We start from the raw sequence: 27,604 nt of genomic DNA, 5'->3' as shown, positions 1-27,604 counted from the left end.
ATTTCCCTTCAAAGTGATTAACAACCTTGAGTTAAGCTATTTGCAAGCAATGATTTTTAGAGCAAAATGAATTAATACTTGTACCAGAAAAAGAATGTTCAAACCCAGTGTTTAAAAGCACTACAGGAATTCAGTGAGCATATTCACAACTACACTGACGAAGACGACCAATAAAAAGCAGATGCTATTCAGTAACACACACACACACACAGAGTAGCATCTTTTGTTCTGCTACCCCATTTTATCTAAGTTAGTCATCTTCAACATCATATACCTCTTACTTTCTTCCCTCTGCCTTACAGAGGTGGGGAATATTCCTGGAGCTTACACTTAAGTTATCATCAACTGCAAACACACTGAGACAAGATGCTTAAAGATTCTTTTAATTCATTTATTACCTGTGCACAAGAGAAGTAACTACCAATAAAAACTCAGGAGATATACAGTATTTTTTACATGGTTGTTAAAAGTAATTAGAATATCACATGACCATGAATGAAAGTAATATTTCCAATTACAAATCAGAATACATGTTAGAATCCTAATGGAACAAGCCAAAAAGCCTTAGAAGCCGTTCCAGAGCACAAGTCAGTGCCCCTTTAATTTGCACAATAATAAAGGTAATTTACAGTTAATCTTTGTGAATATTGAAACAATGTTACAATGCAAGTTTCTGTACAGTTAGATTTAAAGAGATAACCAGAACAGTAACTCTAGTATATTTTAGCTGAACTTGCTTAAGCATTTTTGCTGACATGGTAGTCAAAGATGCTGAAAGATTCTACACTGAAAAGAGTCTTACAACTTTTTTTTTCCCCTGGCTTTTTTGCATTTCTTATAATCTCATTCTATTGCAATGTGTAAATCTCCAGAAATGAGCTGTCTCCATTGTATATATTGTGTTTATACAAATTAAAGCAAAAAAAAGGTAGTAACTGAAGTGGTGTAAGTCTTTCACCATTTTGCTAGCAAAAAACCCCAAAAAAACCACCATGCCAAAATCACAATAAGCAGTATTGGTACCCACAAATTGTAGCTTCAATTAATTTTGTTTCCTTTTTAATTTGTATTCTACATAAATTACTACTGAAAGCTAATGCTTAAGTAGTAAATAAATTGGACAGTTGTAAGTCAGACAAAACCTGCTCACCCAACTGTGAAAGCTGAGATTGTTTCAAAAAAATCACAAATAATGCAGAAAAGTGTGATGCATGCAAAAGTGAAAATGCATTGATTCCCACTATTTGAAGAAAACTACTGCACTCCACCTTAAAATGCATCAGATTGATTTTAGTTGTAACAAGACAATCCCAAGAGTCAGAATGAAATAAAGCAAATATTTTAAAGATTTAGAAGTTGTTATCAAAAATAAATTACATTTTTTCAAGTTAAAGAAACACTGCTATGAAGGCTGAGAACCAAGCAGCCTTTCAATAGCTGCACTGACGTCTCCTCCTGTTGCTATTAGCGCTTGTAAGTTTGCTTCACGGTTCAGAAAGCCCATTGCACTCAGCTGCTCCAGTTGTTGCTGAAATCGAACTTCTGGATTTTGCAACTGCTAAGAATAAAATTTCAAGCTATGAAGGCATAACACACATTTAGTAAAGTAGAGGATCTAAACGCAGCTGGTTCTGCACCACTCTTGTCTTTACAAATTTTTTACTACATCTTTTTCAAGATCCTAAAACTATACTATGACATAAAAAAAAAAATTCAGTTTTGAATTGAATTTAACAAGTCAGACCAGCTTCCAAGAGTATCTACACTTACATGACATTCTTGAACTGCAGGAAAAGCTGCTTCTTTGATAGAAAAGGATTAAAATTAAACTGGGTAAGTATGTCTCATGAACATTTTCTTAAAGACAAGCACATACATGTTTTTTTATTTAAATGAAACAGAGTTCAGCCTAGTAATATGAAACAGCAAGGATTATGATGATGTCACTGTTGGCAATAGTGAACAAAGACTTTTTTTCTTTACATAAAAATCACATAATTGTTAATGCTCCAAGCACTTGTTCACTAAAATTACCCAAATTCTAATTGTTAGAAAGCTTCAGTCTAAGGCAAACTGGCAGCTGTGCTTTATGGGATTATCTGGCTCATGCAAACTCATGGCAAAATTCTGCATAATTTCAGTGGTGTATCAGTTCAGAGGCATATCTGAATCAGATCAATTATAGAAAATAATATGCTGAAGTAATACTGAGAAGCATTTTTGAAATCAGTGAGTTGATTCAGACATTAAGACAAAACTTGTGCAGCCACTGCTAATTTTCCTTTTGTTCTAATTCAACAGTTTCATACATCAAGAAATTGCCACCAGTATTTAAAATCTGCATATGGTTCCACACCAATCCAATGTAAAGACATAACCTGGAATTTAAGAACTGCCTCCCACTTGCTTCCCCCATGCAAAACTAAAGAGAATGTTGACTCAGTAGTGCAAGATTTGACAACTTAAGTGAAAATGTATAATATGGTTTCCCACAGTGACACCCACCAACACTTTCTTGTGGTTAGAAAACTAAAAGAGTCTGTCAGATCAGCAAGCTGAACTAACTCACCCTGTGGCAACAGAAAAAGCAGGATTGCCCCTTCCACCAGCGGTCTGCCATTACACTGGGTATGCACCACAGTGTTAGGGTGCCGTTTCACACAGCATTCTTGGAGAGTTAACAGCGTGTCTCCTTTAAAGCCAATCTTCTTCACCACCCTACAACTACTGGCAAAACTGCTACTTTTACTTGACTTTTGGAACTCTGGAAACCCTTAATCCCACTCAGCATGTTAACAAAATGCACTACAGTCTGGACCTGCAGGATGTCAATGAAGCCGTACAACAAATTCAGTCTCCAAATAACCAGAGTGTGGTTATTCCAAAGCGTGGGACAGAGGCTTAGTTACAGCTAAAGAGTGGCAGCCCGCAATAAAGACAAAAAGCACAGAGGTAATGATGTTCAATACGCTTTTCTCTTGCCTGAGCCCACAATTCACTTGCCAGCAAACCTTCCCATCCCAATGTGCCTCAATCTTTCCAAGCACTTCAGAAATTAAAGGGTATGAAGATGAGTGCATAAAAATCAACTGTTTAAAGGATACTTCTACTCAAATTCAATGTTTTTCCAGCATTTACTTGCACAGGTGCAACACCACTTTTAAACCCCCTCTACTCTCCTTTGACCAGAAGTATTTAGGGGGCTCTCCTCTCAACAATCAGCTTCCTTTCTAGTGGTCTACAATGCAAAAACCAAGTAAGAATTTTAAAAAAAATCTAGAATATAGTGATGTACTTTACCTGAGCATTTGCACCAGCAAGCGCCTGCAACATTTGCTGGACAAACTGCTGATGACCAGGTTCAGCAGTTCCTGATGTTGGACTTGTACTGTCACTGGGAGCAGAACTAGGTACAGTGGACCCTGCAGGAGCTCCAATGCTTCCTAATCCACCTAAACCAGGATTAAATCTGCATAAATGAGAAAAAGAAATACACTGCTTGAATTATAGATTGTAGCTTGCCTTCTCAGTTATTTAATTACAGTAAAAATCCTGTTCAAGAGGGAATGACAATTTAAGTAGTAAGACCAGAGTCATCACTGTTTAGAAGCGCACAGCAGGCAAAACGGGCAGCTTCTAAAAAAATTTTAGTTAAACTATAAAAGGCAGGAAGAGTCATCTTTAATAAAAACTGGTTAAGTCTCCACGTGTAAAAAGAATGAACAACGAAACACAAGAGAAAAGGTCTTGTCTAAATTTGTAAGACTGATTCTTACCCTGGTATAAGCCCCGGTGCTTCTGTTGCTAGCGTCTGCAAGCCCTGCTGAATCTGTAGCAAAGCCTGCATTGCTCTGGGGTTTGACATAGCTGATATCGTGTCAGGATTCTGCATCTAAGAAAAGGAGATAAACTCTTCCAATATATGCAGACATTCACAGTTAATCTTTATCACTAGATGTTTTACAGAATCTGATATAACTTCTGAACTTGTTATGCAGCTTTGAGTATTTACATGAAATCCTTCAGGTATTTTTCCTTTTTTGAGAAAACTTTCATAGGAGGTCATCAATGAACTCTCTAGATGTGGACTAAGTCTTTCAAATAAGAAGTACACAGGGAAAAGTGTTTTTCATTTCCTCTTCCAGCAGACTTTGTAATCTTTCAAAGCTATAGGACTGTATTAGTCCAACTCATTCTAGATTTAGTCTCCTATATCGTACTACTGGTAAGCAACTATGGTGAACACAATGGAACAAGACCAACAGGTATCCAAGTTATATAATATTTATTTTTCCTAGCTAAATTGAGACCACAGCAGTGCGATCATGACTATTTATGCATGTCTTCCTATCTGTAGTGCCCTCAGAGCCTAAAAAAATGCAAATACAGTGCCAAACATACTAGCAAGCAAATGTAGAATATTCAAGGGCTCTCTCTCTCCTGTGACTTCAATTAACCGGCTTTCACATCCACAGATACTTTAAAAGGCAAATTCTTTTCATTTCTGAAATTAAGTGTCCAGAAACCTAACTGTTTTAGATACAAACCCAAAACTAATGGCTTATGCTCACCTCTGCTTAGAGATGCCATAGATAAGTGAAAAGTAATGTTTCAGTCACAAGTGACACAGCCTTGGTAGCCAGACCTACTTCAAACAGCAGACAGGTTTGTTAATCTTAGCAGCCTTCACTTGGCAACTACACCAAATTCCTTCGGCTGCAAAAACATTTTTGATTCGCATAGAAGTTACAGATTAAGGTCAAACTACCTCTGGTGCAGAGAACTGCAGAATAGGACATGAACTCTGGTCTGGAATATGGGTGCATACTGAGACTTAAGCACAGCAAGTTGTTAATATTCTCCATTCATCTCTTGGACTTTTACCTTCCTGACAGCTAGAAGTCTGAAAATAACTAAATATAGCTGGTAAAGTTTACTCAAATTTTAAAGAGGAAAACATTTTGCGTTCTCCAAAGAAAGCTGCTGCAACTACTTAAAGAAATTATTTAAATCCCAACTTACTGTCTCATATTTGTGTTACTTTACAGAAATGGTGGCCCAACAATTCTCGGAGCACTTAGGTGACCTGGATTTTCCCTCTATTAAAGTTATTAATTTCAGCTGTTAAGTAGCAGCAGCAATTCTTTCCTAGTTCTGCCAGGCAATTGCCCTTTATTGCAAAAGATGCCTTCCGTTATGCAGAGGAACATTCCATGGTTTCTATCACCTAAACCCATAATATAAATGCCAGTAGACAAGCAAGGGAGTACAAGCTGCAGTGCTCTCAACATTCTAAGAATATCCAGCTATTTCTACACTTCACCTGCTAATGCTGCTGATCATCTGACCTAACATAGCGAATACAGCAGAGAACTAGCTGTGCAGATAAATTGCAAGGTGATACTGAGATCTTGGCAACGCACATTTACTCTGATATGAAGGACTGCCTAATGATGAACTCATGCATTTGATTAAGTCTTCAATTCCTAAGAAAAGTCTTGCTTGCTCCTATTTAGGGAACACAGTACTACTACACGCTGTGGCAGCTAATACCAAGCAAATACCTAGACTGCAAACACAATGATATTAAGAGGGGAAGATGGTGGGAGGCCAATCTTTACAGGCAAAAAAACTTCAGAACTCACTTCTTTTGAATTAGACATGCTGTAAGATCTCTTTCCCAAATACTCAAGGTAGGTTTGAAGAGGTACAAGAAAAGCATAATGAAACTTTATTCTAGTAGTGGGAGAAGTACTAAGCTTTTTAATTTGCAAAACAAATCATGTTGCAAACAGGTGTTCTTCAACTGATGAGCCATTAGAACTCCTTCCAAGCAAAGAAGCAAAAGCAAATCTAAGCAGTTGCACTAGCCGAAGACAAAAACATCCGCTAAAAATCAGGTTTAACTTTTAAAAGGGATAGAGCCATTAAGCAAGAATTTATTACTACGTGACAATCCAACCTGGTGTCTAAAGCTAAAGAGAATATATTACAGAATCTAGCTTTTAGCCAAATCAAAGACACCAGTTTATTGAAAATATTTCTCACTGATTTGCAGACATGTATTAGCAGCTACTATTTCATCTTACTTGCTGAAGGAAAGTTGGAAGTTGTTGTCTCATTTGTTCCTGAAGTTGAGGATTTCCAGCAAATAAAGGATTATTCAACATCATCTATGGGACAAAAATATTTAACTTCACAAAGATCAAGTAGTAAAAACCACACGGGGTTTGAAAACTACTTACATGGTAATAGTCTATGAAAATAACCTCATAGAATAATGATCATCTACATCTCCTTTGACCAAAACTTGTTATGAACAACCGGACTAGAACACACTGCAGAAGTTTTTTGGTTGGGTTTTTTTTTTTTTTAATTCATTTATGCTGCTGTTGTTTTAGTTTGGTTTGTTTGGGTATTTTTATCTTTTAAGTGAATGAACTGCCAGATAATTGCCAAGACAACCTCACTTGTATTACAAGAAAATCCTTGTCTGCTCAGCCTCCACTAGAGATCTAAGCAATGGCTTCCCTGCAAACGTCACCTGAAGTGAAGGACATTTTCCAATTGAGTATTTACTACAGAGAAGATAATGGTTTTTTAGTCTCAGTTCAGGATTTGACTTTGGATATTACTGCTTTAAGTAAAATTTGAAAGCACTTCTATGATAGCATTCATAAAACGGCACCTGAACTTCTACAGTGAGCACAAGTCACAAAACAGAAGCTGAAACCAGAATCATTCCTAGACTGGGCACCACCTCACCTCCCTTCACTTCTCCAAAGCTAGTAAGGGTATTTATTTACTGGTAGATCTACTGTAATTTACAACCAAAACATTCATTTTGTCCAACTGGTTCTTAGGCTGGGTCACAAGTTTAGGGCTGTACAAAACATACACAAACTTACAAGTTATTTTAGAAGCATGCCTGGCATGATGTCCAATTACAAATTGAAGAAGCTCACTGCAACAAATTATTAAGTATAAGTAGGTAATAATTTCAGTGAGTTATGGCTTAACATTGAAAACTGGGCCACTCACTACAGACAACTGAGATGTGAAAATTTAACTGTACCATAGATTGAACTTTTTTTTTTTCTTTTTCACATCAATACACACAATACATTACTATACCAAATGCATTTACCTGTACAGCAAGATCAGGATTTTGGCTTAATGACTGCATCATGCTTCTCATATAGGGTGCAGACAACATATTCTGCATAAGTTGTGGGTTTTCTGTTATCTGCTGCAATAAACTCTGCATTCCTGGTGTGTTGAACATACCAGCTTTAAAAAAAAGTAAAAGGCCACTTTAGTAAACATCCTGACTATCATCAGATGAATTAGACTACCTAGAACCAGGATATAATCACTTGGTTTCTAAGAGTTTTAGTCCCTGAAACATACCTCAATGCAGTTCTGCCTCCACAGACATCCTAGAAGACAGAGGCTGTATCCAACAAGCAATCCCACTAAGTATCCAAAATTATTAGCTCTCACATTTGTCTCCAAACAGGAAAAATACTATCATTTATATAGAGATTCCCTGCCTTTGTTATTTTAAGGCAATACACAAGTACTATTACCACTCTTTGTTTACTTTTTATGTTTATTTTTCTACAGAGGACTTTGCTACTGGTCAAATGTTCTACAAAAGTAAATAGCACCAAAAACTCTGAAGCAAAAACTCTCTAATGAAAGCATAATTTCCTGCAAGTCCCAACTATGTGCAAATATATAAAATTGCAGTAACAAACATACCTCCTAGTCCAGGTCCCAAATTTGGTACAGTTGAGCTCTGCCCTGTGCTGCCAGAGGTGCTGTTTCCAGCACTACTGCTGCCACCACTCTCACCACTGGTGGTGGTACTTGTTGTGGAAGTCTGCGAGCTGGACTGAGGAGCCCAGGGATTTGGTAGAGGATCTCTATTTTCTGTACGAGATGGCTGACTGTCCCCTCCTGTTGATGCATTGCTTACTAAAGAAGCAAATGGGTTACCTCCAAACTACAGGGGAAGGAAAGCAAACATGTATTATCTGCTAAAGCAAACAGTTTATACATTGGCTATAAATGACAAATTACCTTCCAAAATTACAGAAGGTGGTAAGCGTTGATGGCTCTTGATAAGTCATACTCACCATTCTATAGTAATTCATTGTAAATATTCTGAAAAGACTAGAGATACTAGCCCATCCAGAAAAAATTAAATCACATTTTTTTGAAAGCAGTGTTCTACTACACTGGTATTTTGATCACAATAAGATTGTATCTTGCATACTGGTTTACAAATTCAAAGCCTTTTTTCCTTCCCATCTTAGGTTCCAAGTTACTAAACACACCCCTAAAAAAATATTCCTGGACCTCAGAATTTTAAGGCAAAGAATTAAAAGAAATTAAAATCAAGTAATACAGGAACCCATTAACTTTAAAATACTTTCTCAAATACACGAAGCAATACCTGTATTTCTTCAAGCTTAGAGAAGCACCAAATTTTTAAAGCTCTTTCCTCCTCCCCTCAAGAGTAAGAGACCACGTGTTGACTTCAAGCTTCAAGAAACATTTTGTCACATACGCATTTTGAAATTTACATTACTTACATGTTTTTGTTTTAAAAAAATTTTTACTTTCAGTGGCATCTGCAATCTTTTCTCACCTGTTCCTGTGCTGCATTCATCATTGGCTCCTGAATATCTGTGTACATACGTCGTAAGGCATTGTATCCACCTGGTATACTTTCAAGGTTGCTCAACGCTCGGTCTTGGTTTCGCATCATTTCCTGCATCATTGCAGGGTTTCTAGCAAGTTCTAGTGTCTAGAGAAGTGGAACGTTTAATCTGTATTAATAAGAAATCCATTCTAAGGCGAATGGATTTCAGCGTTTGGCAATATCTCAGTTACCACTGTTTAACCCAGTTTGAAATTATGATTAAAGCCAAATCAAGATGTCAGCTTAGTGGGACTCAAGTGAATTCAGTACTTAGCCAGCGTTCTACCACAACTGTCATTATGTTCATTGGGTCAGGAAGCACTGGCTAAACAGAAGAAAAACCTGGATTAAACTGTTCTTTTATTTCTTCATCTTCACAGCACGAAATACTCCTACCATTTCCAACATCATTACAACAGGCAGTTTATAGTAAGAAATTTAAAGTAAATACCTACATTTTCAGAAGCACCTATTTTTCTTCTGATACCTTCTGCCAAACACCATATGTTACATACCATTAATTTTAGAAGTACTCAGAAATACCCCCAGTTAGATAAAACTAAAATATGTGGTATTTTGGATAATTACTACTTCTGGTACAGAGGGTTTCAAGTGCACACACAGACATCCAACTCTAACCTCCGAAGGCATGATTACACAGTCCTCAATGTCAGAACGATGTTGCAGACCTTCTGAATTATCAGTCTATTTTGGACATTAACAACTAGAAACGCAAGTATCAGTTGTCTACAGCAATCTCTTACGGATTTTCTAGTAAGCCTAAATACTTCAAGAATATTTAAGCACGTCCAATTCCTGTTCTGTTGTTCACAGTTACAATATAATCAAAAGTCATGAACTTACAGAGATCCTTCCACATACCTGTCTCATTATATCTGGATTATTCAGCATGTGACTGATTTCTGGATTTCTCTGTATCAGTTGCTGCATTTGAGGGTTAGCCATAATTAACTGCCTCATCAGGTCAGGATTTGAAAGCATGCTCTGAACAAATGGATTTTCCATTATCTGAACCATCATTTCTGGGTTGGACATAAGTTGCCGTTGCATCTGACTTTGCAACTCTGAGAAGTTTGATGTATTTAAGCCCAGGCTACTCAGACCTGCAAAACCACCGAGGCCACCTTTAAGAGAATGAAAAAAGTATAACCAAACTTTCAGCTTCTAGTATACATTGAAACACATCCAGGTTCTTTCTAAATACAAAATACTTGAACTTATCCCACACTTTAAAGTAATGAAGATGAATGGAAAGTCTATCTTTGCAAGCTGTTAAGGAATTGTCCACCAAGAGTTCACTTCTTTAAGTAAGAAGACACACAAACAAAAATCCAAGAAACTGTTATCTGAAATAGAATGTGTTATAATTCTAACAGCTTTTTCTTCTCATTTTCAATAGGTAAGATACAAGGGATGTTTGATTGTCAGGGTCTTAGGTTCCTCCCCCCCTCCCAGCAACACTGACAATGCATTTATAATAATCATTTATCTGTCTCTTGGTTAGACTATAACCAAGAGAGAGTTCACAATATGACTCATATTCCTTACTCTAATCAAAAAGTAGAGCTCCTCTTCTCGCTAATGCACCAAGAACTAATTATGCTTTGAACTCCCCTCCTCTGCCAAGTCCAAACAAGAAATCTCAGAAAGTACTCATCAGTCTGAAGACATGTTTACACCTAAGAAAGCAACTGCTTACTATGGTTAGCTTTTCCAGTTCTACCTCTTCCCAGGACCCCAAAATCAAATGGCATGAAAAAGAATGAACCAAAAATCCCACTAAAAACACTAGATAGTATTTTTAAGTCAATAGACTACAGCCTCTTTATCCATAAAGAAAAGACTGATGCTATTAGACTTGGAACCTGAGAAATACCGAGTTGCAAGACTAGCAGCAATTTTGTTACTCCTGTTCCAGATCTTGGTTTCATTTTACAGGTCCAACTTCATCAAAACTCTCCTCACAGCAACTCAGATGCACTTTTAAGGAGCACAAGGGCACTGGAAGGAGTATCATTACCCATAGTGCCAGAATATAGCATAAGTGGCACCTTACTACTAAAGGTGAAACAGCCCAAGTCTGAAGTTTGTGGTGAAATACTGGAACAGGCTACCCAGAGAGATGGTATATACCCCATCCCAAACATTCAAGGTCAGGTTAGATGGAGCTCTGACAACCTATCTAGTTTAAGACATCCCTGCTTATTGCAGGGGGGCTGGACTAGATGTTCTTTGGAAGTCCTTTCCAACCCAAACTCCTCTTATGATTCTGTAAAAAATTAAGGAAACAACTTTCCTCTGGTAACTTACTGATCAGAAACCTTGTATAACCAATACCATAGATATATGTAATCACTTTTTTGGGTGGTTAGTTTGTTTTTAAAGTTTTCCATGCTATCTAACCAATATTCTTACCCAAGCCCAAAGGGTTACTATTTGTTGAAGCTGGTGTTGAGGTACTACCGCTTGATGTTGAAGTGGTAGCAGTACTCCCAGTGGTGTTTGCTTGTTGAGCTGGGTGGTCTTGTGATCTAAAAAAAGCAAGTTTATGAAGTTGCAACTTTAACAAGTTCATTTAAATAATGCTGTTAAATACAGGAACAGTATCATACTTGAGAATCTTAATCTACATTTTGATTCTTTCTCAAAAATCACATTGTTATCTCTAGATGGTTTCCTGTAAAATCTTTCCGAGACATCCGTAATATCATCAGTTTTACAGAACAGTAGTTTGAAACATTAAGAAAACAGATGGGCACCACTGCAGCCATTACCATCTTCTCACCCTATCCCTGGGACACCCACCAATGAATTGTTTCCTCAGTCCTCTACCGTGCTTTAAGGATCCTTGCCTTATTCCACTGTACTCAAATACTACTGATTATGTCTGGGGCTTAAATAAAGCATAGCAAGATTTAATGTGTTGAATTTACTTAATGCCGCATCATTAATAGGATGCCTTACTGAATGTGAAATTCAGTTAACATTTCATTAGAAGTCAAATATGAGAATCTCAATAAAATTTAAGATTTCAAGAACAGGGTAAAAAAAAATGTTATATGAAGTTAAAGCCAGCATAATTTAGCATGGGCACTGAAGCATACTCAAGTCATATGCTGGTCATGCCCTTCTACTGCAGAGGCATAAACATGGGTGCTGCCATTTAGTGAAAGAGGTCAAGGAACTGAGCTTGTGTAAAACTAACCTGGCCTCTATTCAAAACAGAAAGAGGCTAACTTGAAACCCAAATGAGTTCTCCAGTCTGGTTCAACAATTAATCTCACAAATTCCTGTATCTGCAGGACTACAGCATGAAGTAACTTGTAGAAACTATGAATTCAGACCTCACACAAAGATTTGAGGATTCAACAGTACACTAAGTTTCATGCCTCGGTTAATCTCAGAGCACCTTTCTGCTGTAATGAAATTCTGTGATTCTTTCACTAAAGCAGAGGCTGGAAAAAAAAACCCAAAACAACAGAAACAAATCCAAATAAACAAAAATATCCAACCCAAGCCCAAGAGATGCCTCAGGTCCAGAGGCTCCCCTGCTATTTCTAAGAGTTCTCTGACTCCAGGCAAAACATTAGCTACCAAAGCCATAAACAGAAACTAGAGGCATGTGGAATACTTTGCACACTTTGCAAGTTCTTTCACCAAATCAACACTAACTTATGAGTAGCCTATTCTGCTGCTATACCCTGCTCATTTGACCAGTGTTCTTGTAAACAGGTAAATAAATCACAGCATGCCAAGTCATGAAGGTCTAAGATGCCATGGGACCAAGTCAACTTATTCAAGTTCTTACTGATGTTCTGGGTGTGAAGGAGGAGATATTGGTTTTGATATCTAACAGTTCCTGTTAAACTTGTGATTCCTACAAATTTGGTTTTGCATCTTTTAATATATATTCTTTTCTTGTTTCCTTTCATGTCTATCAAAACACAGATTTTGCCGAGTGAAAACCCGTTCTAGAGAAAATCTTTCAGACAGATGCTAACAATCCAGGAAAGGGAATCCTGGATAGCTCTGACATAAGTTGCCCTGACATAAGGCATCAGGTGAAACTCCTGAGAGGAAGCATTAATACTCTGTAACATTAATGGCAACTGTGAACTTTGAACACAACACAACTACCATTGACCATGTGGCTGTAACTTCAGTGAGGAAGATTATAGGCTGTACACTGACCATGGATCTTCTGCTAGAGGCACTAGGCTTCCCTTGGTCTAGAAAACACAGCAATCTTTCCTTCGTAGGCAAAAGGAAAGGAAAAAGCTTAAACCGTATTTGATTTTTCAACTGAAAAACTGTTTTGAGAAGCAACTGTAACTCTTCGTGTAACAGACAAGAAAGGTTTTCAAAGTAGGATAGAAAAGCAGACGACTGAAAACTTGCAGTTCATAGTGCTTCTATGGAAATTTGGGGTGTATTTCCTCAAGATAATGATTTGAGTATGAAGTCTGCCAGCCTCAAGTCTTTGAGTGAAATTCCCGTAAAGTGCACATCATCTTTTACATCCACTTTGCCATTATGTTTCCTCTGGCCGCTTATTAACAAATTATAGGTGTTGACTTGGAACTTTGTATTCAGAAATTCAATGCATCTTCACTGCCCATTGCTGACCACTCACTACTGCTCTGACACTGTCTAGGCCAGGTTACAAGATTACAGTGGAAGCCTGTATAATTTTGCGAAATGTAGCACAGTGATAAAATTTATCTTTTTTCAACACGGACTGGTTGGGATATATGAGGTTTCCTATTTCAAAGTGACACTTCTAATATTATTTAGAAGGGAAAAGATCTAGCTTTGGAACAGAACTTTTGTTTATTCAAGTATATGGCAGCAACAGCAGCAGCAACAAACAGAAAAGTAAGTGGCATAAAGTGGTTGGGAGCAATCCAATCTTGATACTCATGGCCAAAACCCAGCACTTGACAGGCCACATCAGAGGGGTCTAAGTCTTGCTTTTTGGGTGAAGCATAAACCCCAGGTATTTCATATACAGAATATTGAGGTGGTTCAGGACAACACTGTACTTTCTGAAAAGGTGATTTTCATTGTGCTGGCAGTTCTCTTTAGCAGGTCTTAGGAGCATACTTTAAGTTTATTCCAGCAAAGACAGTAGGTGAAAACATCACTGCTTCATTTGAAGACAAGGTACATACACGCAAAGGGTCTGTAGCTGGTGGGGTTTTTTTACTTCCTTGTCTGGGACACAATTAAAACATTCTGAAGATAATGGTAATACAGTCTTCTAGAATTCCTCAAAAAAAGCAGGAGAGGAGAGACAGATTGCAATGCTGACAGGACCAATGCAGGGACACCAAAAATTCCCCGAAAGCCATAGAAGTGGCATTGTGCATGGGTGCTCCTTTGCCCAGAGGCAAAATGCAAGAAAGTAAGAGAGACTGGCATGGCTATTTCAGTACGTACAGCTCTTGTAGGTTCAACCTATGAATCCTCTGGTGACTGTGCAAGTCAAAAGCATCCTGCTATCACTATGCACAAAGCCTCTCTGCCACACTCAAGACTGCAGGCAAAAAAAGCAGAAGTCATGACAATAGCATAATACTAGTTTAGATGCATGAAGCACAGAACCACAGTATTAGCTAACACCGTACACAAGATCTGGGTGGCTATCAGGTCTAAACTGCAGGCTGGGGAGGCATGGGGCAGGGAAGGGAAACCTCTGCCAGTGCAAACAAAAGTGTTTTGACAGAAACACAACCCCAGGACAGAGAAGATAGTCCCACCAGGAAGTGACCATGGAAATGAAGACATGATTTTCAAAGATGCCTACATTTAATACTAATGCTACTAATTTCAACAGGTACATAAATTTAATGCTATGTTATGAAGACGCCTCTGTGACTTGGTAAGGCCTTGAAATAGAAAGCATGTTTGGTTTCTGTCCTGAGTTGCATGCCCTTACCTTCATCATGTGACATTTTCCCACAGAAGGAGATCCTCACCACAGACAGGAAAGACTCAAGCAGAAGGGGAGCAAGAACACTCTCACTCTAGAATAACGCGTATTTCATTGACTAAGCAAGCTGCGTTCAGTTGAGGGATGTATTACCCTACTTGCTGAAAGGATTTAGCCTTTTCCTTCTGGACACTTCACAGGAAGTAATGTGCAGATGACATAGCTCAACTGATGCAACTTTCTCATTGTCATTTTAAAGTTACTTCACCAAAACAAAAAATTCTTAAACTCCAAGGCCTTCTCTACAGCCAGATAAACTAGCTGCACTAAAGCAGTTCTCCAAAAAACTTCTTTGTCTTGTTTCATCAAACAGCAAGTAAGGATTCACTGCACGTTTTCACAATGAAAAGCTGCACAACATATCCGTATGGATGGTTATGAGCTGGTATCTAGACCTACGGAGCCAAAATACAGCCAGTATTCAGCACTAAAACCAAAAAAGCAAGACAGTTGCATCTAGAAACATGAACCCAATTAAAATACAAGACAAACCAAAGAAAAGAGCACTGTAACTTCAGACTTATTCTGCACCAACTGTGACTAAGGAGATGATTAAAGTGATTTAGTCCAATCTAGGTTTGCCAAACAGAAAGCTAGTAAGAATTCAGAGTATTTTCACTTCTTAGAGGTAAACAGAAGATCACTCATCAGTAAGGTTACCTGTTTTGCGTTTTGATAACCAGGTGAACAGTAAGTCCATCATGAATTCCATGCTGAGTCAATGTATCTTGATCTTTTAAAATTTTTCCAGCAAATATCAACACCAGCTGATCAGTGTGGGACTTGAAACGCTTAGAGATTTCTTCCTTGAACTAAACAGAAAATATTTACACAATTATGTAATTGAAAACTGAACCGTATTTTTGTATTGATTTAAGGACAATTTATTTTTTTCACTTTAATGTATTATCCTACTTGCACTGCAGATTGTTTCACAACATCTAGAAATTCTTTATTAAGTTTTCTTAATTTTTTTTGTCCATAGGAAAGTGGGAAATAGTTATTTTTATTTTGTATAATAAAAATCAAGAGTTTCACATCTAGACCACTAGTTATGTAACTACCAAATAACAAAATTCAGACTCCACTTAAAAGACTACTATGGCTTCAATTAGGCATCCATCCATGACAATAAATATATACAAGTATGTATACTACTTATATATGCACAAATATATACACACCATAAATACTTTTATATAATTATATACTAGTGTGCATATAATTATATAAAAGTAAGTATACACTGATACATATATATACACACGCGCGCGCGTGCCACTGAAACCATCCATTGCTGAAAGACTGAGGATGGAATATCACAAGTATGATATATATGTCTACACTTTTGCTGGAAATAAACAGAGAAGTATCCTCTCTTCTTAGACATATTTTTGCTGCCTTCCATGTATCAAAATTAGCTTTCCCTTCCATGCAGGTAAAAGTTACCTCTCAAGTGGCTCTGCTTTCTCATTCAACATGTAACATAGCTACACGAAATACTGTTGCAGCCCAGAGCATGGCTAATAGCCACATTCTTCAGCTGACCAGGAAATCATACCCTCACTAAAACAACTGAACATGGATGCCTATCATGTACCTCCTTGCCTTCCTAGCCAATAATAGCCATGTTATGCTTTGACTGAGTTCTGACTGGGATTTACTATTCTCTAGAAAAATGCTCTCATAGAAAGAAAAAAAAAAAAAAAAGAAACAACAAAAAAACCCCACAGAACTTAAAAAGGAAGATACCCAAGAAAAAATGCTAAGGAATTACCTGATTATAAGAAAGCCTGATAAATTTATTCAATAAAACTAGTCAGTAGGCTAAGTTTTTTAAGAGTATCCCAGACAGTCAGAAACTCCTTCAGCAGTTCACCCTATTTAACAGTTTAAGTTAGTTGACCATACTACTTTAAAAACCTTCCCAAACAGCCTACGGAGGTCTCACTCTTATGAATATAAAATATTAATCTTTCAATTAGTTATGAATAATTTTCTAAGTAAAATCCCACTGTATTAGGCTTTGAAGGTTCTTTTAGTATAGGAAGAGGGGAAAAACCAGATGGGGGGAGGAGGCAGGGAGAGAGTGTGTCTAACAACAGAGGTAAAAAATTTCTGTGTTTGGGTAGGAGGTTACCCTTGGTTATTAGAAGTCTACTCACACAGCATTAGTTCTCGTTTTTGGGGAAAAAAATTTAAAAAACTTATAAAGTCAGCCTTTATACTCACAATATTTAGAGTTGCAAGTATTCCAGAAAGTCACCCAGTCTACTTCCTCCCAAAGTGGGTTACTTAGCTGAATTATTCCTGACATGTTTATCTAGTCTGTTCTCTTCAGATCCCCAGCAACTTTTTTCCAAGAAACCTGTTCCAGCATTTCACTGTCCTATTTTTTCATTGTCTTGTCCACAATGGACAATCCAAACAGACCGTTGTTCTCCTTAGAATAAAGGGTTGCAGTAAGGCTAATCTTTCATTGAGGGCTGTTTTCTAATCCGATCATTCCCGTCACACTCTGGATTTTCAAATCCAGTTACATCATTTTGTCAGTGGGGAGCTCAAAACTGGATAAAATATTCCATACCGGTTCTTATCTATACTTAATGGAACAACAGGATAAACTCCACATCCTGCAAACCATACTTCTATTTATAAGAAAGTGAGAAAACATTCATGTAACAGTGCTGACTTATTTAACAGCTATAAACTCTAGACTCTTCTGCAGAGCAACTGTTCATGCAGTTGCTTCTTATTCTGTGGTGTTCTAGTTCATTATTCTTAATACACATTCTAATGTAGCATAAAACCAGCAGAAATACAATTTCATAGAAAGCTAATGCATAAGAATAAAGGACTACCACACTGTGCCAAACCAAACCTATTTACCCAAACTCATCACATTTTCAATATGTTGTGACTGTGAAATCCACAACTTAATTCTCATCAGAAGGCTGATGCTGTAGTATAAAAAATATTCACAGAATCACACAATATTTTGAGTTGTAAGGGATCCGTAAGTATCACTGAATTCAACTCCCTGCTCCTCAATGGACTACCTAAAATTAAACTGTATGATTAAGAGCATCATCCAGACACTCTTTGACCTCTGACCAGCTTGATGCCATGACCACCTCCCTGGGGAGCTCATTCCAGCAACTGACCACCCTCTCAGTGAACAGCCTTTTCCTAACATCCAGTCTGAACTCCTTCCTGATGCAGCTTCATTCCATTTCCTTGTGTCCTACCACTGGCCACCAAAAAGATGAGCACCTCCTCCTCCTCCGCTGCCTCCCTTCAGGAAGCTGTAGACTCTGACAAGGTCACCCTTCAGCTTCTCTTCTCTAAGATGAACAAACCAAGTGACCTGGGCTGCTCCTTCCAAGTCTTGCCATCAAGGCCCTTCACTGTCTTGATCACCCTCCTTTGGACACACTCTAGTTTAATGTCCTTCTTTAAATTATGTTTTCTTAAACCAAGCCCTGTGACACACTTCCAGAAGATGCTATTTACCCATCAGGTTAAGGAAACAAAACCCCATTTCTAGAACATAACCAAACAGTACATAATGTTACTAGTATATAGCCATCAAAAGGCTATAAAATTCCTTTTCTCTACTTGCATTTAATGCTATTCAGACCTACAAAACAATACTACAGTATGACATGAATGCAACAGTCAATATACCAGGACCCCCAAAACAACTTATACGGCAACATACATGCATGATCCAAATGCACAATCAATCTTTCCAGTCACAATAATAAAACTGTCAAGAAAACAGCCAATTCTGACTGAGGTTTATTTACATAAAAAGCCCAACCAAGATGAAAGGGGGGGGGGGGGGGGATCAACACCTAATGTGTTGCTTCTGGGGGGAAAAAATAAAAATCAGAAGACAAGGATAAGTCTCATCTTTGGCATCACCTGATCTCTGCTAATACTAGAAGACTATTAGCTTTAGGCTGGAGTTTGTCACAAGTCACTACTGTTTGCACTGTGAAATACAGTCAAGGAGGATGGAAGAGAAGACTTCCATTCTGTATGCAAAACCTACCTTCGGTATTATCAGTCTCTCACTGTTAATGGTAACTGAACTGCAAGTCCATTCCCCCACAGTGAAGGGAAACCACAGAATTTTCTTCAAATTCAGACAACAAAAGGACGAGCAAAATGACTGGCAAATGCATTCTTACTCCCACAGACCTTATCTGTGTAGCTTTTATAGGACTCCCCACCACTCTTACTGGCAAGAAATAATTTGAGGGGTAAGGTGCTACAGCACTACAGTAATGAAAGACAGCATAAAAAGTGAAGCCAAATTTCTCAATTCTCTTTTCCCTAAACAGAACTGTAAACATTAATCTGGTACATATTGCCTCAGAGCCTCAAATTAAACATATGCAATCAATAGCAAAGGGAATAAAGCAAATGAGATTATGATTATGGGAATTAATACACATTTGTAAGAAAAAACACTATCAGTAAATTATAGTTTAAATACTTTGTTACCAGGGAAAATGAAAGCAGGAGTTTGAAGTGTCACTGACTGGAAATAATGAGCATTTCTGTCCAGTTTTCCCACTGCACTAACTCTTCACTTTTGTTAACATAAACCAAGCAGTGGTTTCAGATTATTTGCTTTAATATTCTAAAATGCAAGTTCTAGCTCACTGTAATAATTCTAGGCACTGTGATACTAAAAAAAGATGTTCCGTTTGAGCGAAGAAAAGGACTTAAAGTTGTAAAAATAATGTTTCACCATACCCAACACCCAGCACAGTCACAGGAACTAGTTCATTGTAGTCCTCTAGTCACTGACTAAAAATTATGTATAATTAAGTCAATTGTAGACATTAATAGACAAATCAGTGGACAGAAACACAATGGGAGTCAGACTGAAACACAAGACTAACATCTAGACAGAGTCCTAGTTTCCCTAGTGAGTAAATGAGAACACAGCAAGAGTGAATTAATTCAAGGTCACAACTTCCTTAAAGCATGGAAACTTGTAGATTTGACATGAATTAGAGCAAATCTAAAACTAGTCTTTTTGAAGCACTTTGCCCATATTACCATTTTACCTCAAGCTGACTTGTTTCTATCAACTTTTTTGTTTTTAAAGGACAGGAACAGTGTCATTTTTCACATTGAGAACATTCACTTTTTTTTAGCAGCACACCAGCACTTCTTGTTTATACTCTCAATTTCCATGTTAAATATCCTCATCTTTACACAGCTTTAAAAAAAACTTAGCCCAGTACTGTGCTAACAAAACTTGGATTTTTTCATTCTATGTTAAAACAAAAATAAGCTGTGAAGCAAGTTAGGACTTCTATCACACCACCTCAACTTATTTCCTGTGAAGAATTTTGCAAAGGGTGGACATCATGATGTTAATGCCCAGTGCTGAACAAATGCGTACTTCCACCTGACCTAGTTAAAGTAAACATTTTGTCACTTAAAGCAAGTATGTGAATACATGAGTAGAACAGCTGACTAAGACTTGTTTTGCACTGTCAGGTTGCAGAGCAGATCCCTACTTCAAACATTAACATATTAACATCTGAGCATCTGACAAGTAGGCCTAGGAAGGGCCTGGTACAAAGTTATTCTAGGCAAAGTAAAAAATACTAACATGCAAACTGTCCTTCCATATGTTACCACTACGTAAGGACTCAAAAGCTTCTGCTGCCTCACTCTATGAGGTCAAAAACAGCAACTGTAACAACATTACTATCCATTCACATGACAAGCACTGTGAAAAAGCAGTGAAAACAGGGAAACAAATAAATGAAAAATACTTTCCCAATCCTCTCAACCTTGGCTTAATGAGACACACTTAAAAATTAAATTACAGTAACAGTCTGAAAGAGGCCTCAGGGAATCAACATCCAATTCCCACCGAAAAGCAGGAAAAAACAGGCCCCTAAACACTGCAACCGCTTCAAAGATACTAAGCCTCAATTTTATCTAGATGATAATAAAAAAATAAAGTTGCTGTATCTCCCCACACACTCTGTTTTGAATACAGTAGTGGATGACACGGAAGCAAAAGCTTGTACCCAGAGGGCTGAACTGCAGTTCACATTCTCAGCAGTCCCTCCAGCAGTTCTACTACAAAGAGCTTCACATCACATTACCTTGTTCAGCACTGCCATTTCAAATGATCATTTAAACTTTCAGCTGCTATTCCTATTAACTTAACTGTGTAAGTGCATTAGTAAGATCCTACTCTTACACCTACACCTAGATGTTTCAACAGAGGCTAACTTTGATGACCTCTGGCTTTCTTCTATAGCATAGAATGAAAGGCTACAGGTCCTCCTGACCCAAGAAGTTAATGAACCACAGACTCACAGCAACACAACCACCGATAGCTTTCCTAATGAATCATACCTGGTGATCTTATGACTGCGACTTAAAGTGAGTCAGTGGAGACAGGGTTTCATTGCACAATTCTTGGACATATACAGGAAGGGGGACACAAATTTGTGGTTTTAGGTAGGAAAGCACTTTTAGCCCACAGCCTATAGCATGCAGCAGATAAAATGTAGTCAGATATGCATCCCAAATCAGGCTTCTATATAAGCGTATTCTCTCTTTCACAACCCAATGCAGTTACTATCTTCCTGCGCCCTTGCCAGTGACCCATGCTAGTTTCACAATCCAATTATTTCCTCAAATTCCTGCAACCCAAACTCATCTCAAGAAATACATTCAGTTTCCTGATGAGTTTGCAAGGCTAGTAGCCCATACAGGAAAACTGCAGAAATGCAACCTAGTGGAAAGGGCTCAGGACTTGTGTTCTAGCCAGTTCTATTGCTTTCACACATCCTTCAGCAAGTCACTCCACTCCTCCATGCTTTGACTTAGAAGAAATGGTTACCAATACTTCCCTTCTCCATAAAAACACTTTGCAATCTACCAGTGCAAAGTGCTGTCCTTGCAACAGAACTAGTCTGTTCTCTAGCAAGGCACCAAGACTGGAAAAGGGCATAAAAGGATTAGGTGTAAACCAGGATTCTTTCAGTAGAGCTCCTTCCTGAGAATCCACCCTATACTTTCTTTTTCATGAGACAGCATAAGATGTTTTATCCTTTAACTTAACTGGGAAGACCTTGGGCAACATCCATTTTTCCTGGGGAAACACCAAGATGGGAGTTACTGCTGACAGAATTTCTTCTCATCCAACTTTAAACTGGTAAGTGTCTTTAAACAGTTTGACGTTAGCAAGTTTCAAATTTAAGGTGATACTGAATATAAACATGAATGGACTACAGATATAATAGCTAACATTCTTTTTAGCCTGCCAGTGGAAGCAAACAATTAATGCCATCTAAAACAAGAAGTATAAAAAAAAGCATTTTTCTCCATATATTCCCAATATATGGAGAAAAATATATTCCCAATTTTTAAGATTTTGGCCTAACCTTACTCCCATACAGTGACCCTTCTTACATATCCAAGGTTTACAGTCACTAGATTAAGATGTTGACTGGGCTCTAAAATAAACATGAGAGCTCTATCACCTCTTACCATGAGACCTCTATCACAGCTGTTTATTCATTAGAGTTTTCTCTGCTGTTGCAATTTTGAACAGTATACAGGACAATCTTTAAAGATTCTGTGATACTCCTGACCCATGACTGAGGGTGAAGGTGTTTTGCAAGCAAAACAAACTCACACAAAATCACAGGAGCAAGGCAGGCCCTATGCAACATGAATAAAGTTTAACAAGGATTAAAAACCTGAAATATTAAAAAGAACCTGTACTCTGCGGGAAAGTATCTGCACACAAGACACTTCACAGTATTATTTAAATAGGTACTCTTATTTTACTATATCTGCCAGTCATTTATCAGAAAACTTGCTAAGTACCATGGTTTGATAACTGATACTTCGGAGTTGCATCTAACTAAGCCAATTGTCAGTAAAATCAATAGACCTTTTCCTAAATGTTTCTGTTCTACCAAACAGCCATCTACCATTGCTCTAAAACAATTTTTACCAAGTTTCCAAAATGAGAAAAAACTCCAAACCTTAAGAAACATGAATAATCAGGAGTATTTATGGAGCTATATGCATATATATGCAGTAGAGTCCACAGATGTGTTTCAATGCACCGAGACACCAGATGATGGAAAACCTAATGTTAAGCAATTCTGGTAGTCAATTCACTTGAGTGCCAACAGAAAGCTAAATCATAACGCTGGAAAAGAAAACAAACTGAACTCCATTATCCAGTTTCAACCTTTTTTGGTTGTACCCTTCAGCAATCCCTGGACTACAGAAAAACAGAGAAAGGATTGGATTAAGTTAAGAACAGTTTAATTTTAACTCCTTTATGAAGCAAAACATTACATAAAATATTAAAAGCATATACAAGTCAGGAAAGATGCTCCACTACCAAATTACCCAATGCTCCCCTTAACATTTATACCTATGTGATCTTTATAAGCAGAACATTAGGAATTTGGGATTTTGAGAACTAGGCATAAATCTGAAACCCTGGATTTACAGATTTGAAGTTTCAACCATAAACTGCATTCAGTTGTAATCAGAGAATACAACCTCATGAGGCCTCCAGTTGACAAAAAGCATCCTTCAACACAATGTATACATTTACACATGTAATTCAGTAAGTCAGGCTTTTACTTATAATTTAGTGTAGTACAGAAATCACTTATTTTCAAAAGCATACTACAAGCTGTTAAATATGCTAATACTGAAAACTGTATCCCACACTGAAGAGACATTCCATTAAAATGTTGAAGTTAAATAGATATGGGGGAAAAATGCAAAAGAACCAAATCTGTTTTCTGTGGAACTAAACTCAATTTCACTAAGTCTTCCAGATGGACATTACTCCAAAATTTTCAGATAATCACAGGATTGACAGTAATTATAAGAACTGCAAGCTTCTGAAATTATCAGTGCAGATTTGATATATGCACTGTTTGTTGGCTTAAGTTAAAAATATACAGCAAGTTTCAGAGTTGTCATGTTCACAGAATGCACAACTTGGTATCTTGCAGTCTGCATATGCACTGCTGGACAGTAACTCTGAACCAAATATAACAATCTCTTGAACGCTGCAAATGTCAACATTGGGCATTAAAAGAAATGCACTATGAAGTTTCAGCAAGCTTTAACTCTTCCAAAATTCCCTCATTGCGTAAACAGTCTCAATGATGAAAGTAAAATGTTTTTTCCATTTAACTAGTTCCAACACCTCACCACTCAAACAATTCAAGTCATTCACTAAGACATAGAGACACAAGTCGTCCATAACATGAGCACTTTGCCTTTGCACACAGGCTTTACCAAAACACACGCTTAAGTCACCTGTGCTAAGCAAGAGATTGCCAAGATTGATGAAGTCAGAAAATGAACTGGGGGTGGGGTGGCATTGGTCCTTACAGTGCAGGACAGAGGCAAAAGACAGTTTTGCTAAGCTCAGGTGTCAGCACCATCAAGAGTCGGCTTAAGTCAGCAAGCTTACAGGTATTTATCTTTACACACCATATATTCTTGCTTTTTGCAAAGACTTCACGATCAGTGTCATACCCAGTCAAGAAAGCAAATATTTGGTCTTTGCCCTAACATTGAGCCAAACTGTGCTCAGTACAATCAAATAGGTTCAACAGAGAAAAAGACAGATGGGTGGCACTTGCAATCAACTGACCTCCCAGAGTGGCTTTGTACTTGAAGGTAATTTTCCATTCCAACCTGCATATCTGCTGTTCTAGCTGCACAACAACAGTATCAGCAATAACAAATCCTACGTTGCTGAAGTCTTCCAACGTAGGGAAAAGTCCTCCTTGACTTCGGGTGGTTGCAAACCTGATTTACATTAACGAGCCAACATAAAATATGCTTTGTGTAGCCCTAAATTTGGCCCTGATGACCCAAAATATTTAGCTAAAAATCTAGATTTTTGTTCTGGCAGTTTTCTGAAATGACTACAGACAAACAAACAAGTCAGCCCACAAAGTTATAATATTAGCTCCAGAAACATGTAACTGAATGGGGTTTATTTTGCTGTTTTAGGGTTACCTGGGTGGTTTTTTTCAACCTACAAATACAGCAAGCATTGCAGGCCCACCTACACCAACAGAACAAACCACCTGCTGATCCCAGATGCATTTGAACAGATACTTGATTTGAGATCAACCTATTTTCAAGGCTGGCTCTAGAAACATAACATCTACTGTTGATGCTTATTATTAAGAACAGCCGATTTTTACAGTTTAAAAGCAACAGCCAGTACTAGTCATACTACAGGAACAGTGCAGTTTTTTAGTACTAGTTACGACACTGTCTGAGACGCAAAGCAAACGGTTGACCCATATGGGCAACCTTACTTCAAGAAATCAAGATGTAACTGTAGATTTTATCTTTTAACAACAGCTCCAAGGGAGACAACATTTGGACTTTAAGGTATATGTGGACAACAAAGACATTTCAAGCAGTATGTTCTATTAATTACCTAAATTTGTGTGGCTGCTTTCAGTAAAAACTCATGTTCTTGCCAGGTTGTATAACTATTTGAGTTTAAGACAATTGCTCATTTGAAAACCTGGCAGCCTCACTGGCATTCACATTTAAAACAATCTTGCTGAAGTGGAAAATAGTATAAAATTCACATCTTAAGTAAATCATGTTTATAATTCTTGAAGGACCTAAACTAACAGCAGACTGCTTTTCAGGACAAATGCGATCCTCAGGTCAGATCCAGCGTATGAATCTCTCTTTAAAAAAAGAAAAACCCAAACCAAACCCAAACCAAAAACAACACCCACACAAAACCCCCCAAACCTGCAAAGACTTAACAAAAACTGCATGACACAGTTCACAAATCTGTGGAGAACAGAGAAGCAAAAAGCACCCCTTTCAGACTGAGATTGCTGGGAAAGCAGTGGACAACATTAAAAAGCAAACACAGTCATTTTACCTTTGGGAGAAATGCCTAGATTAAGCTTGCAGAGACAGTAGCTGATACATACAATACTGCAGCTGCCAAAATATCTGAAAATGTCAGTGAAGACAAGACAGGAGTCTCACCCCCCTGGCAGCTGGAGTGAAGACCTCAATGAAACTTATGCCTGGGATACTTATAAGCCAAACGCTGACACAAAAAAATCTGATTCTAAACCAGACCCAGTGTAAAAGCTAGCGGGGGGGTGGGTGGGTGTGTGGAAGCGGAAACAGCATTTTGTCTCTGTACATTTACTAACTGGAACAAGAGTCTGATATTCTAGCCAAGGTGCAGGCACTAAATTTTACACTTGGGAGCCTTTACTTCATTTTTTGTATTCTCCTACAATAGCCACACAGTGCCTTTGAGCTCACTCATTAGGTAAAGGAAAAGATTTCAAGCTCCGTAACTAGACAACAGTGGCACTATCACACATGTAACCTCTTTTTGGTGGAGTTTGCAGTTACCAACCGTACCAAAAAAATGTGAAATCGTACTGACCTGCCACATTTAGAGACATTTCAATAAGGACTTCAGAGAAATTCTATGGAAAACGAAGTAAGCTTTGACTCTCCTTCAGGGAACTTCACTTTCTGGAGTATTTAGCACAGCAACGTCTACATCCTTCACCAAGTGGGAGACTCTGGCTTTACAGCACCTCTACCTTACAGTTTAATTATACCTTTTCTATGATTTCTAGTTTTCTAATTCAAATAATGAACTTCTAGTCAATGCTTGCAAATAGTACTGATTGATTCAGTAGCTGTCACTGCTTCTGTTGAGCCAAAGGTGCCACTGGGCACAGGCTCCCACAAGAATGCAAAAAAGACCCTGATAATTCAGACCTGCCTAACAGTACTGCCACGCTAAGTACTGCATAAATAACTAGCACAGTTAAGTACAGCATGCATGCTTTATTTGTACTGTAAATATTACAAACAGTCTAGAGACATAACTTCCCTAAAATGCAGGCATCTTTGCATAACCTGCTTGCTGCTTCTAAGGACAGTTTTAGATCAAGGTAACCACCGGCAGTACACAGCTGCAACGCAAGGTGATTGCATCTATTTTCTACAGTCATGCTCGCTAGCCAGCCTACTTGCAGACTGAGTCAGCTCGACAGGACAACTCACAGTTAGAAAAGGAGCCACATCCACCTTCCGGCCCGGCTCTCAGCATTGCAACAGCGAAGAGAAAAGACGGAGAGGGGAGGAGGAGGTGAAGCGGGAGGTTTCTTCACTACCCCCGCTAGGCTCAGATGGCAGCGGCCGGCTCCTGGGCCGGGCCGGGCCCAGGCCAGTCCGAAGAACAGGAGCTGCTTTGTCACCGTGACGGGCCCTCGCCCTGCAATGCTGGAAGCGCGAGCCGCGGGCCTGGTCTCCTCTCCCAGACCGCGCTCCGCCCGGCCCCGGGCCCCAGCCCCGTCCTGGCTACCCCCGCCAGGCCCCGCTGCTCGCTCCCTCGCCCGCCGGCCCCTCGGCCCGCCGCGCTGCCCTCACCTGCCGGACACTGCTGGTCTCAGACACGGCGAACTCTTCCTTCTCTTTGGGCGTCTTCACCGTGACTTTGATGATCCGCGGCTCGGCGGCGGCGGCGGAGCCCTGGGCAGGGGACTCCGGGGGGCTACGGCCCCCCGCGGGACCCTCCGCGCTCTCCGACATGGCGGGGGGGGGTGGGAGACCTGGCCGGCTGCGCCCGCGTGCTCCCACCGGCTCGCCACAGACCCTCCGCGCTGCGCAGCGACCCCGACGCCCGCCCCGCAGCCGCGACCGGAAACAGCCCGGCTCCGCCGCGGCGCGCGCTGATGACGCCCCGCATCGGGGAAGTTACTAGAAAAGGGCGGTGCCTGCCCGGGTGTGGGCTGGCCCGCCCCGCCCCCGCGCGCCGGAGGAGCCCCGCG

The 27,604-nt window shown here is 38.9% G+C and overlaps 1 protein-coding gene across 5 annotated transcripts; it reads right to left on the bottom strand.

The window, feature by feature from the left end:
* Nucleotides 1-362: 362 nt before the first annotated feature.
* Nucleotides 363-27,490, bottom strand: UBQLN1 (ubiquilin 1). Of its 5 annotated transcripts, none has more exons than XM_055790898.1 (11): nucleotides 27,204-27,490; nucleotides 15,384-15,535; nucleotides 11,147-11,262; nucleotides 9,593-9,834; nucleotides 8,657-8,815; nucleotides 7,765-8,008; nucleotides 7,148-7,290; nucleotides 6,090-6,173; nucleotides 3,777-3,892; nucleotides 3,301-3,469; nucleotides 363-1,558 (listed from the first exon to the last, which is right to left on the bottom strand). In XM_055790898.1, exons 1-11 carry the CDS (start codon nucleotides 27,363-27,365, stop codon nucleotides 1,403-1,405), a joined length of 1,743 nt encoding a protein of 580 aa, XP_055646873.1. In that variant the 5' UTR covers nucleotides 27,366-27,490; the 3' UTR covers nucleotides 363-1,402. The 5 variants fall into 5 exon arrangements, with proteins under 5 accessions (XP_055646873.1, XP_055646874.1, XP_055646871.1 ...); XM_055790899.1 differs by having other exon boundaries at nucleotides 363-1,577; nucleotides 9,593-9,855; nucleotides 27,204-27,489; XM_055790896.1 differs by having other exon boundaries at nucleotides 9,593-9,855; nucleotides 27,204-27,489.
* Between the last annotated feature and the right edge of the window lie 114 nt (nucleotides 27,491-27,604).

This window comes from Falco peregrinus, chromosome Z (genome assembly GCF_023634155.1).
Source record: "Falco peregrinus isolate bFalPer1 chromosome Z, bFalPer1.pri, whole genome shotgun sequence".
NCBI lineage: Eukaryota > Metazoa > Chordata > Aves > Falconiformes > Falconidae > Falco > Falco peregrinus.
Note: the sequence above shows the minus strand (reverse complement) of the source record. Positions and strands in the feature narration are given on the sequence as shown.

Excerpts from the sequence above, each read along its gene's own strand:
- UBQLN1 (XM_055790896.1), bottom strand. The coding sequence starts at position 27,365 with ATGTCGGAGAGCGCGGAGGGTCCCGCGGGGGGCCGTAGCCCCCCGGAG. Across the intron at positions 11,263-15,383 it reads GTTATCAAAACGCAAAACAG|ATCACAAGACCACCCAGCTC; the intron begins GTAACCTTACTG and ends TGCTTTTTTTAG. Across the intron at positions 1,559-3,300 it reads TTGCTGGTGCAAATGCTCAG|CAGTTGCAAAATCCAGAAGT; the intron begins GTAAAGTACATC and ends TTTTATTCTTAG.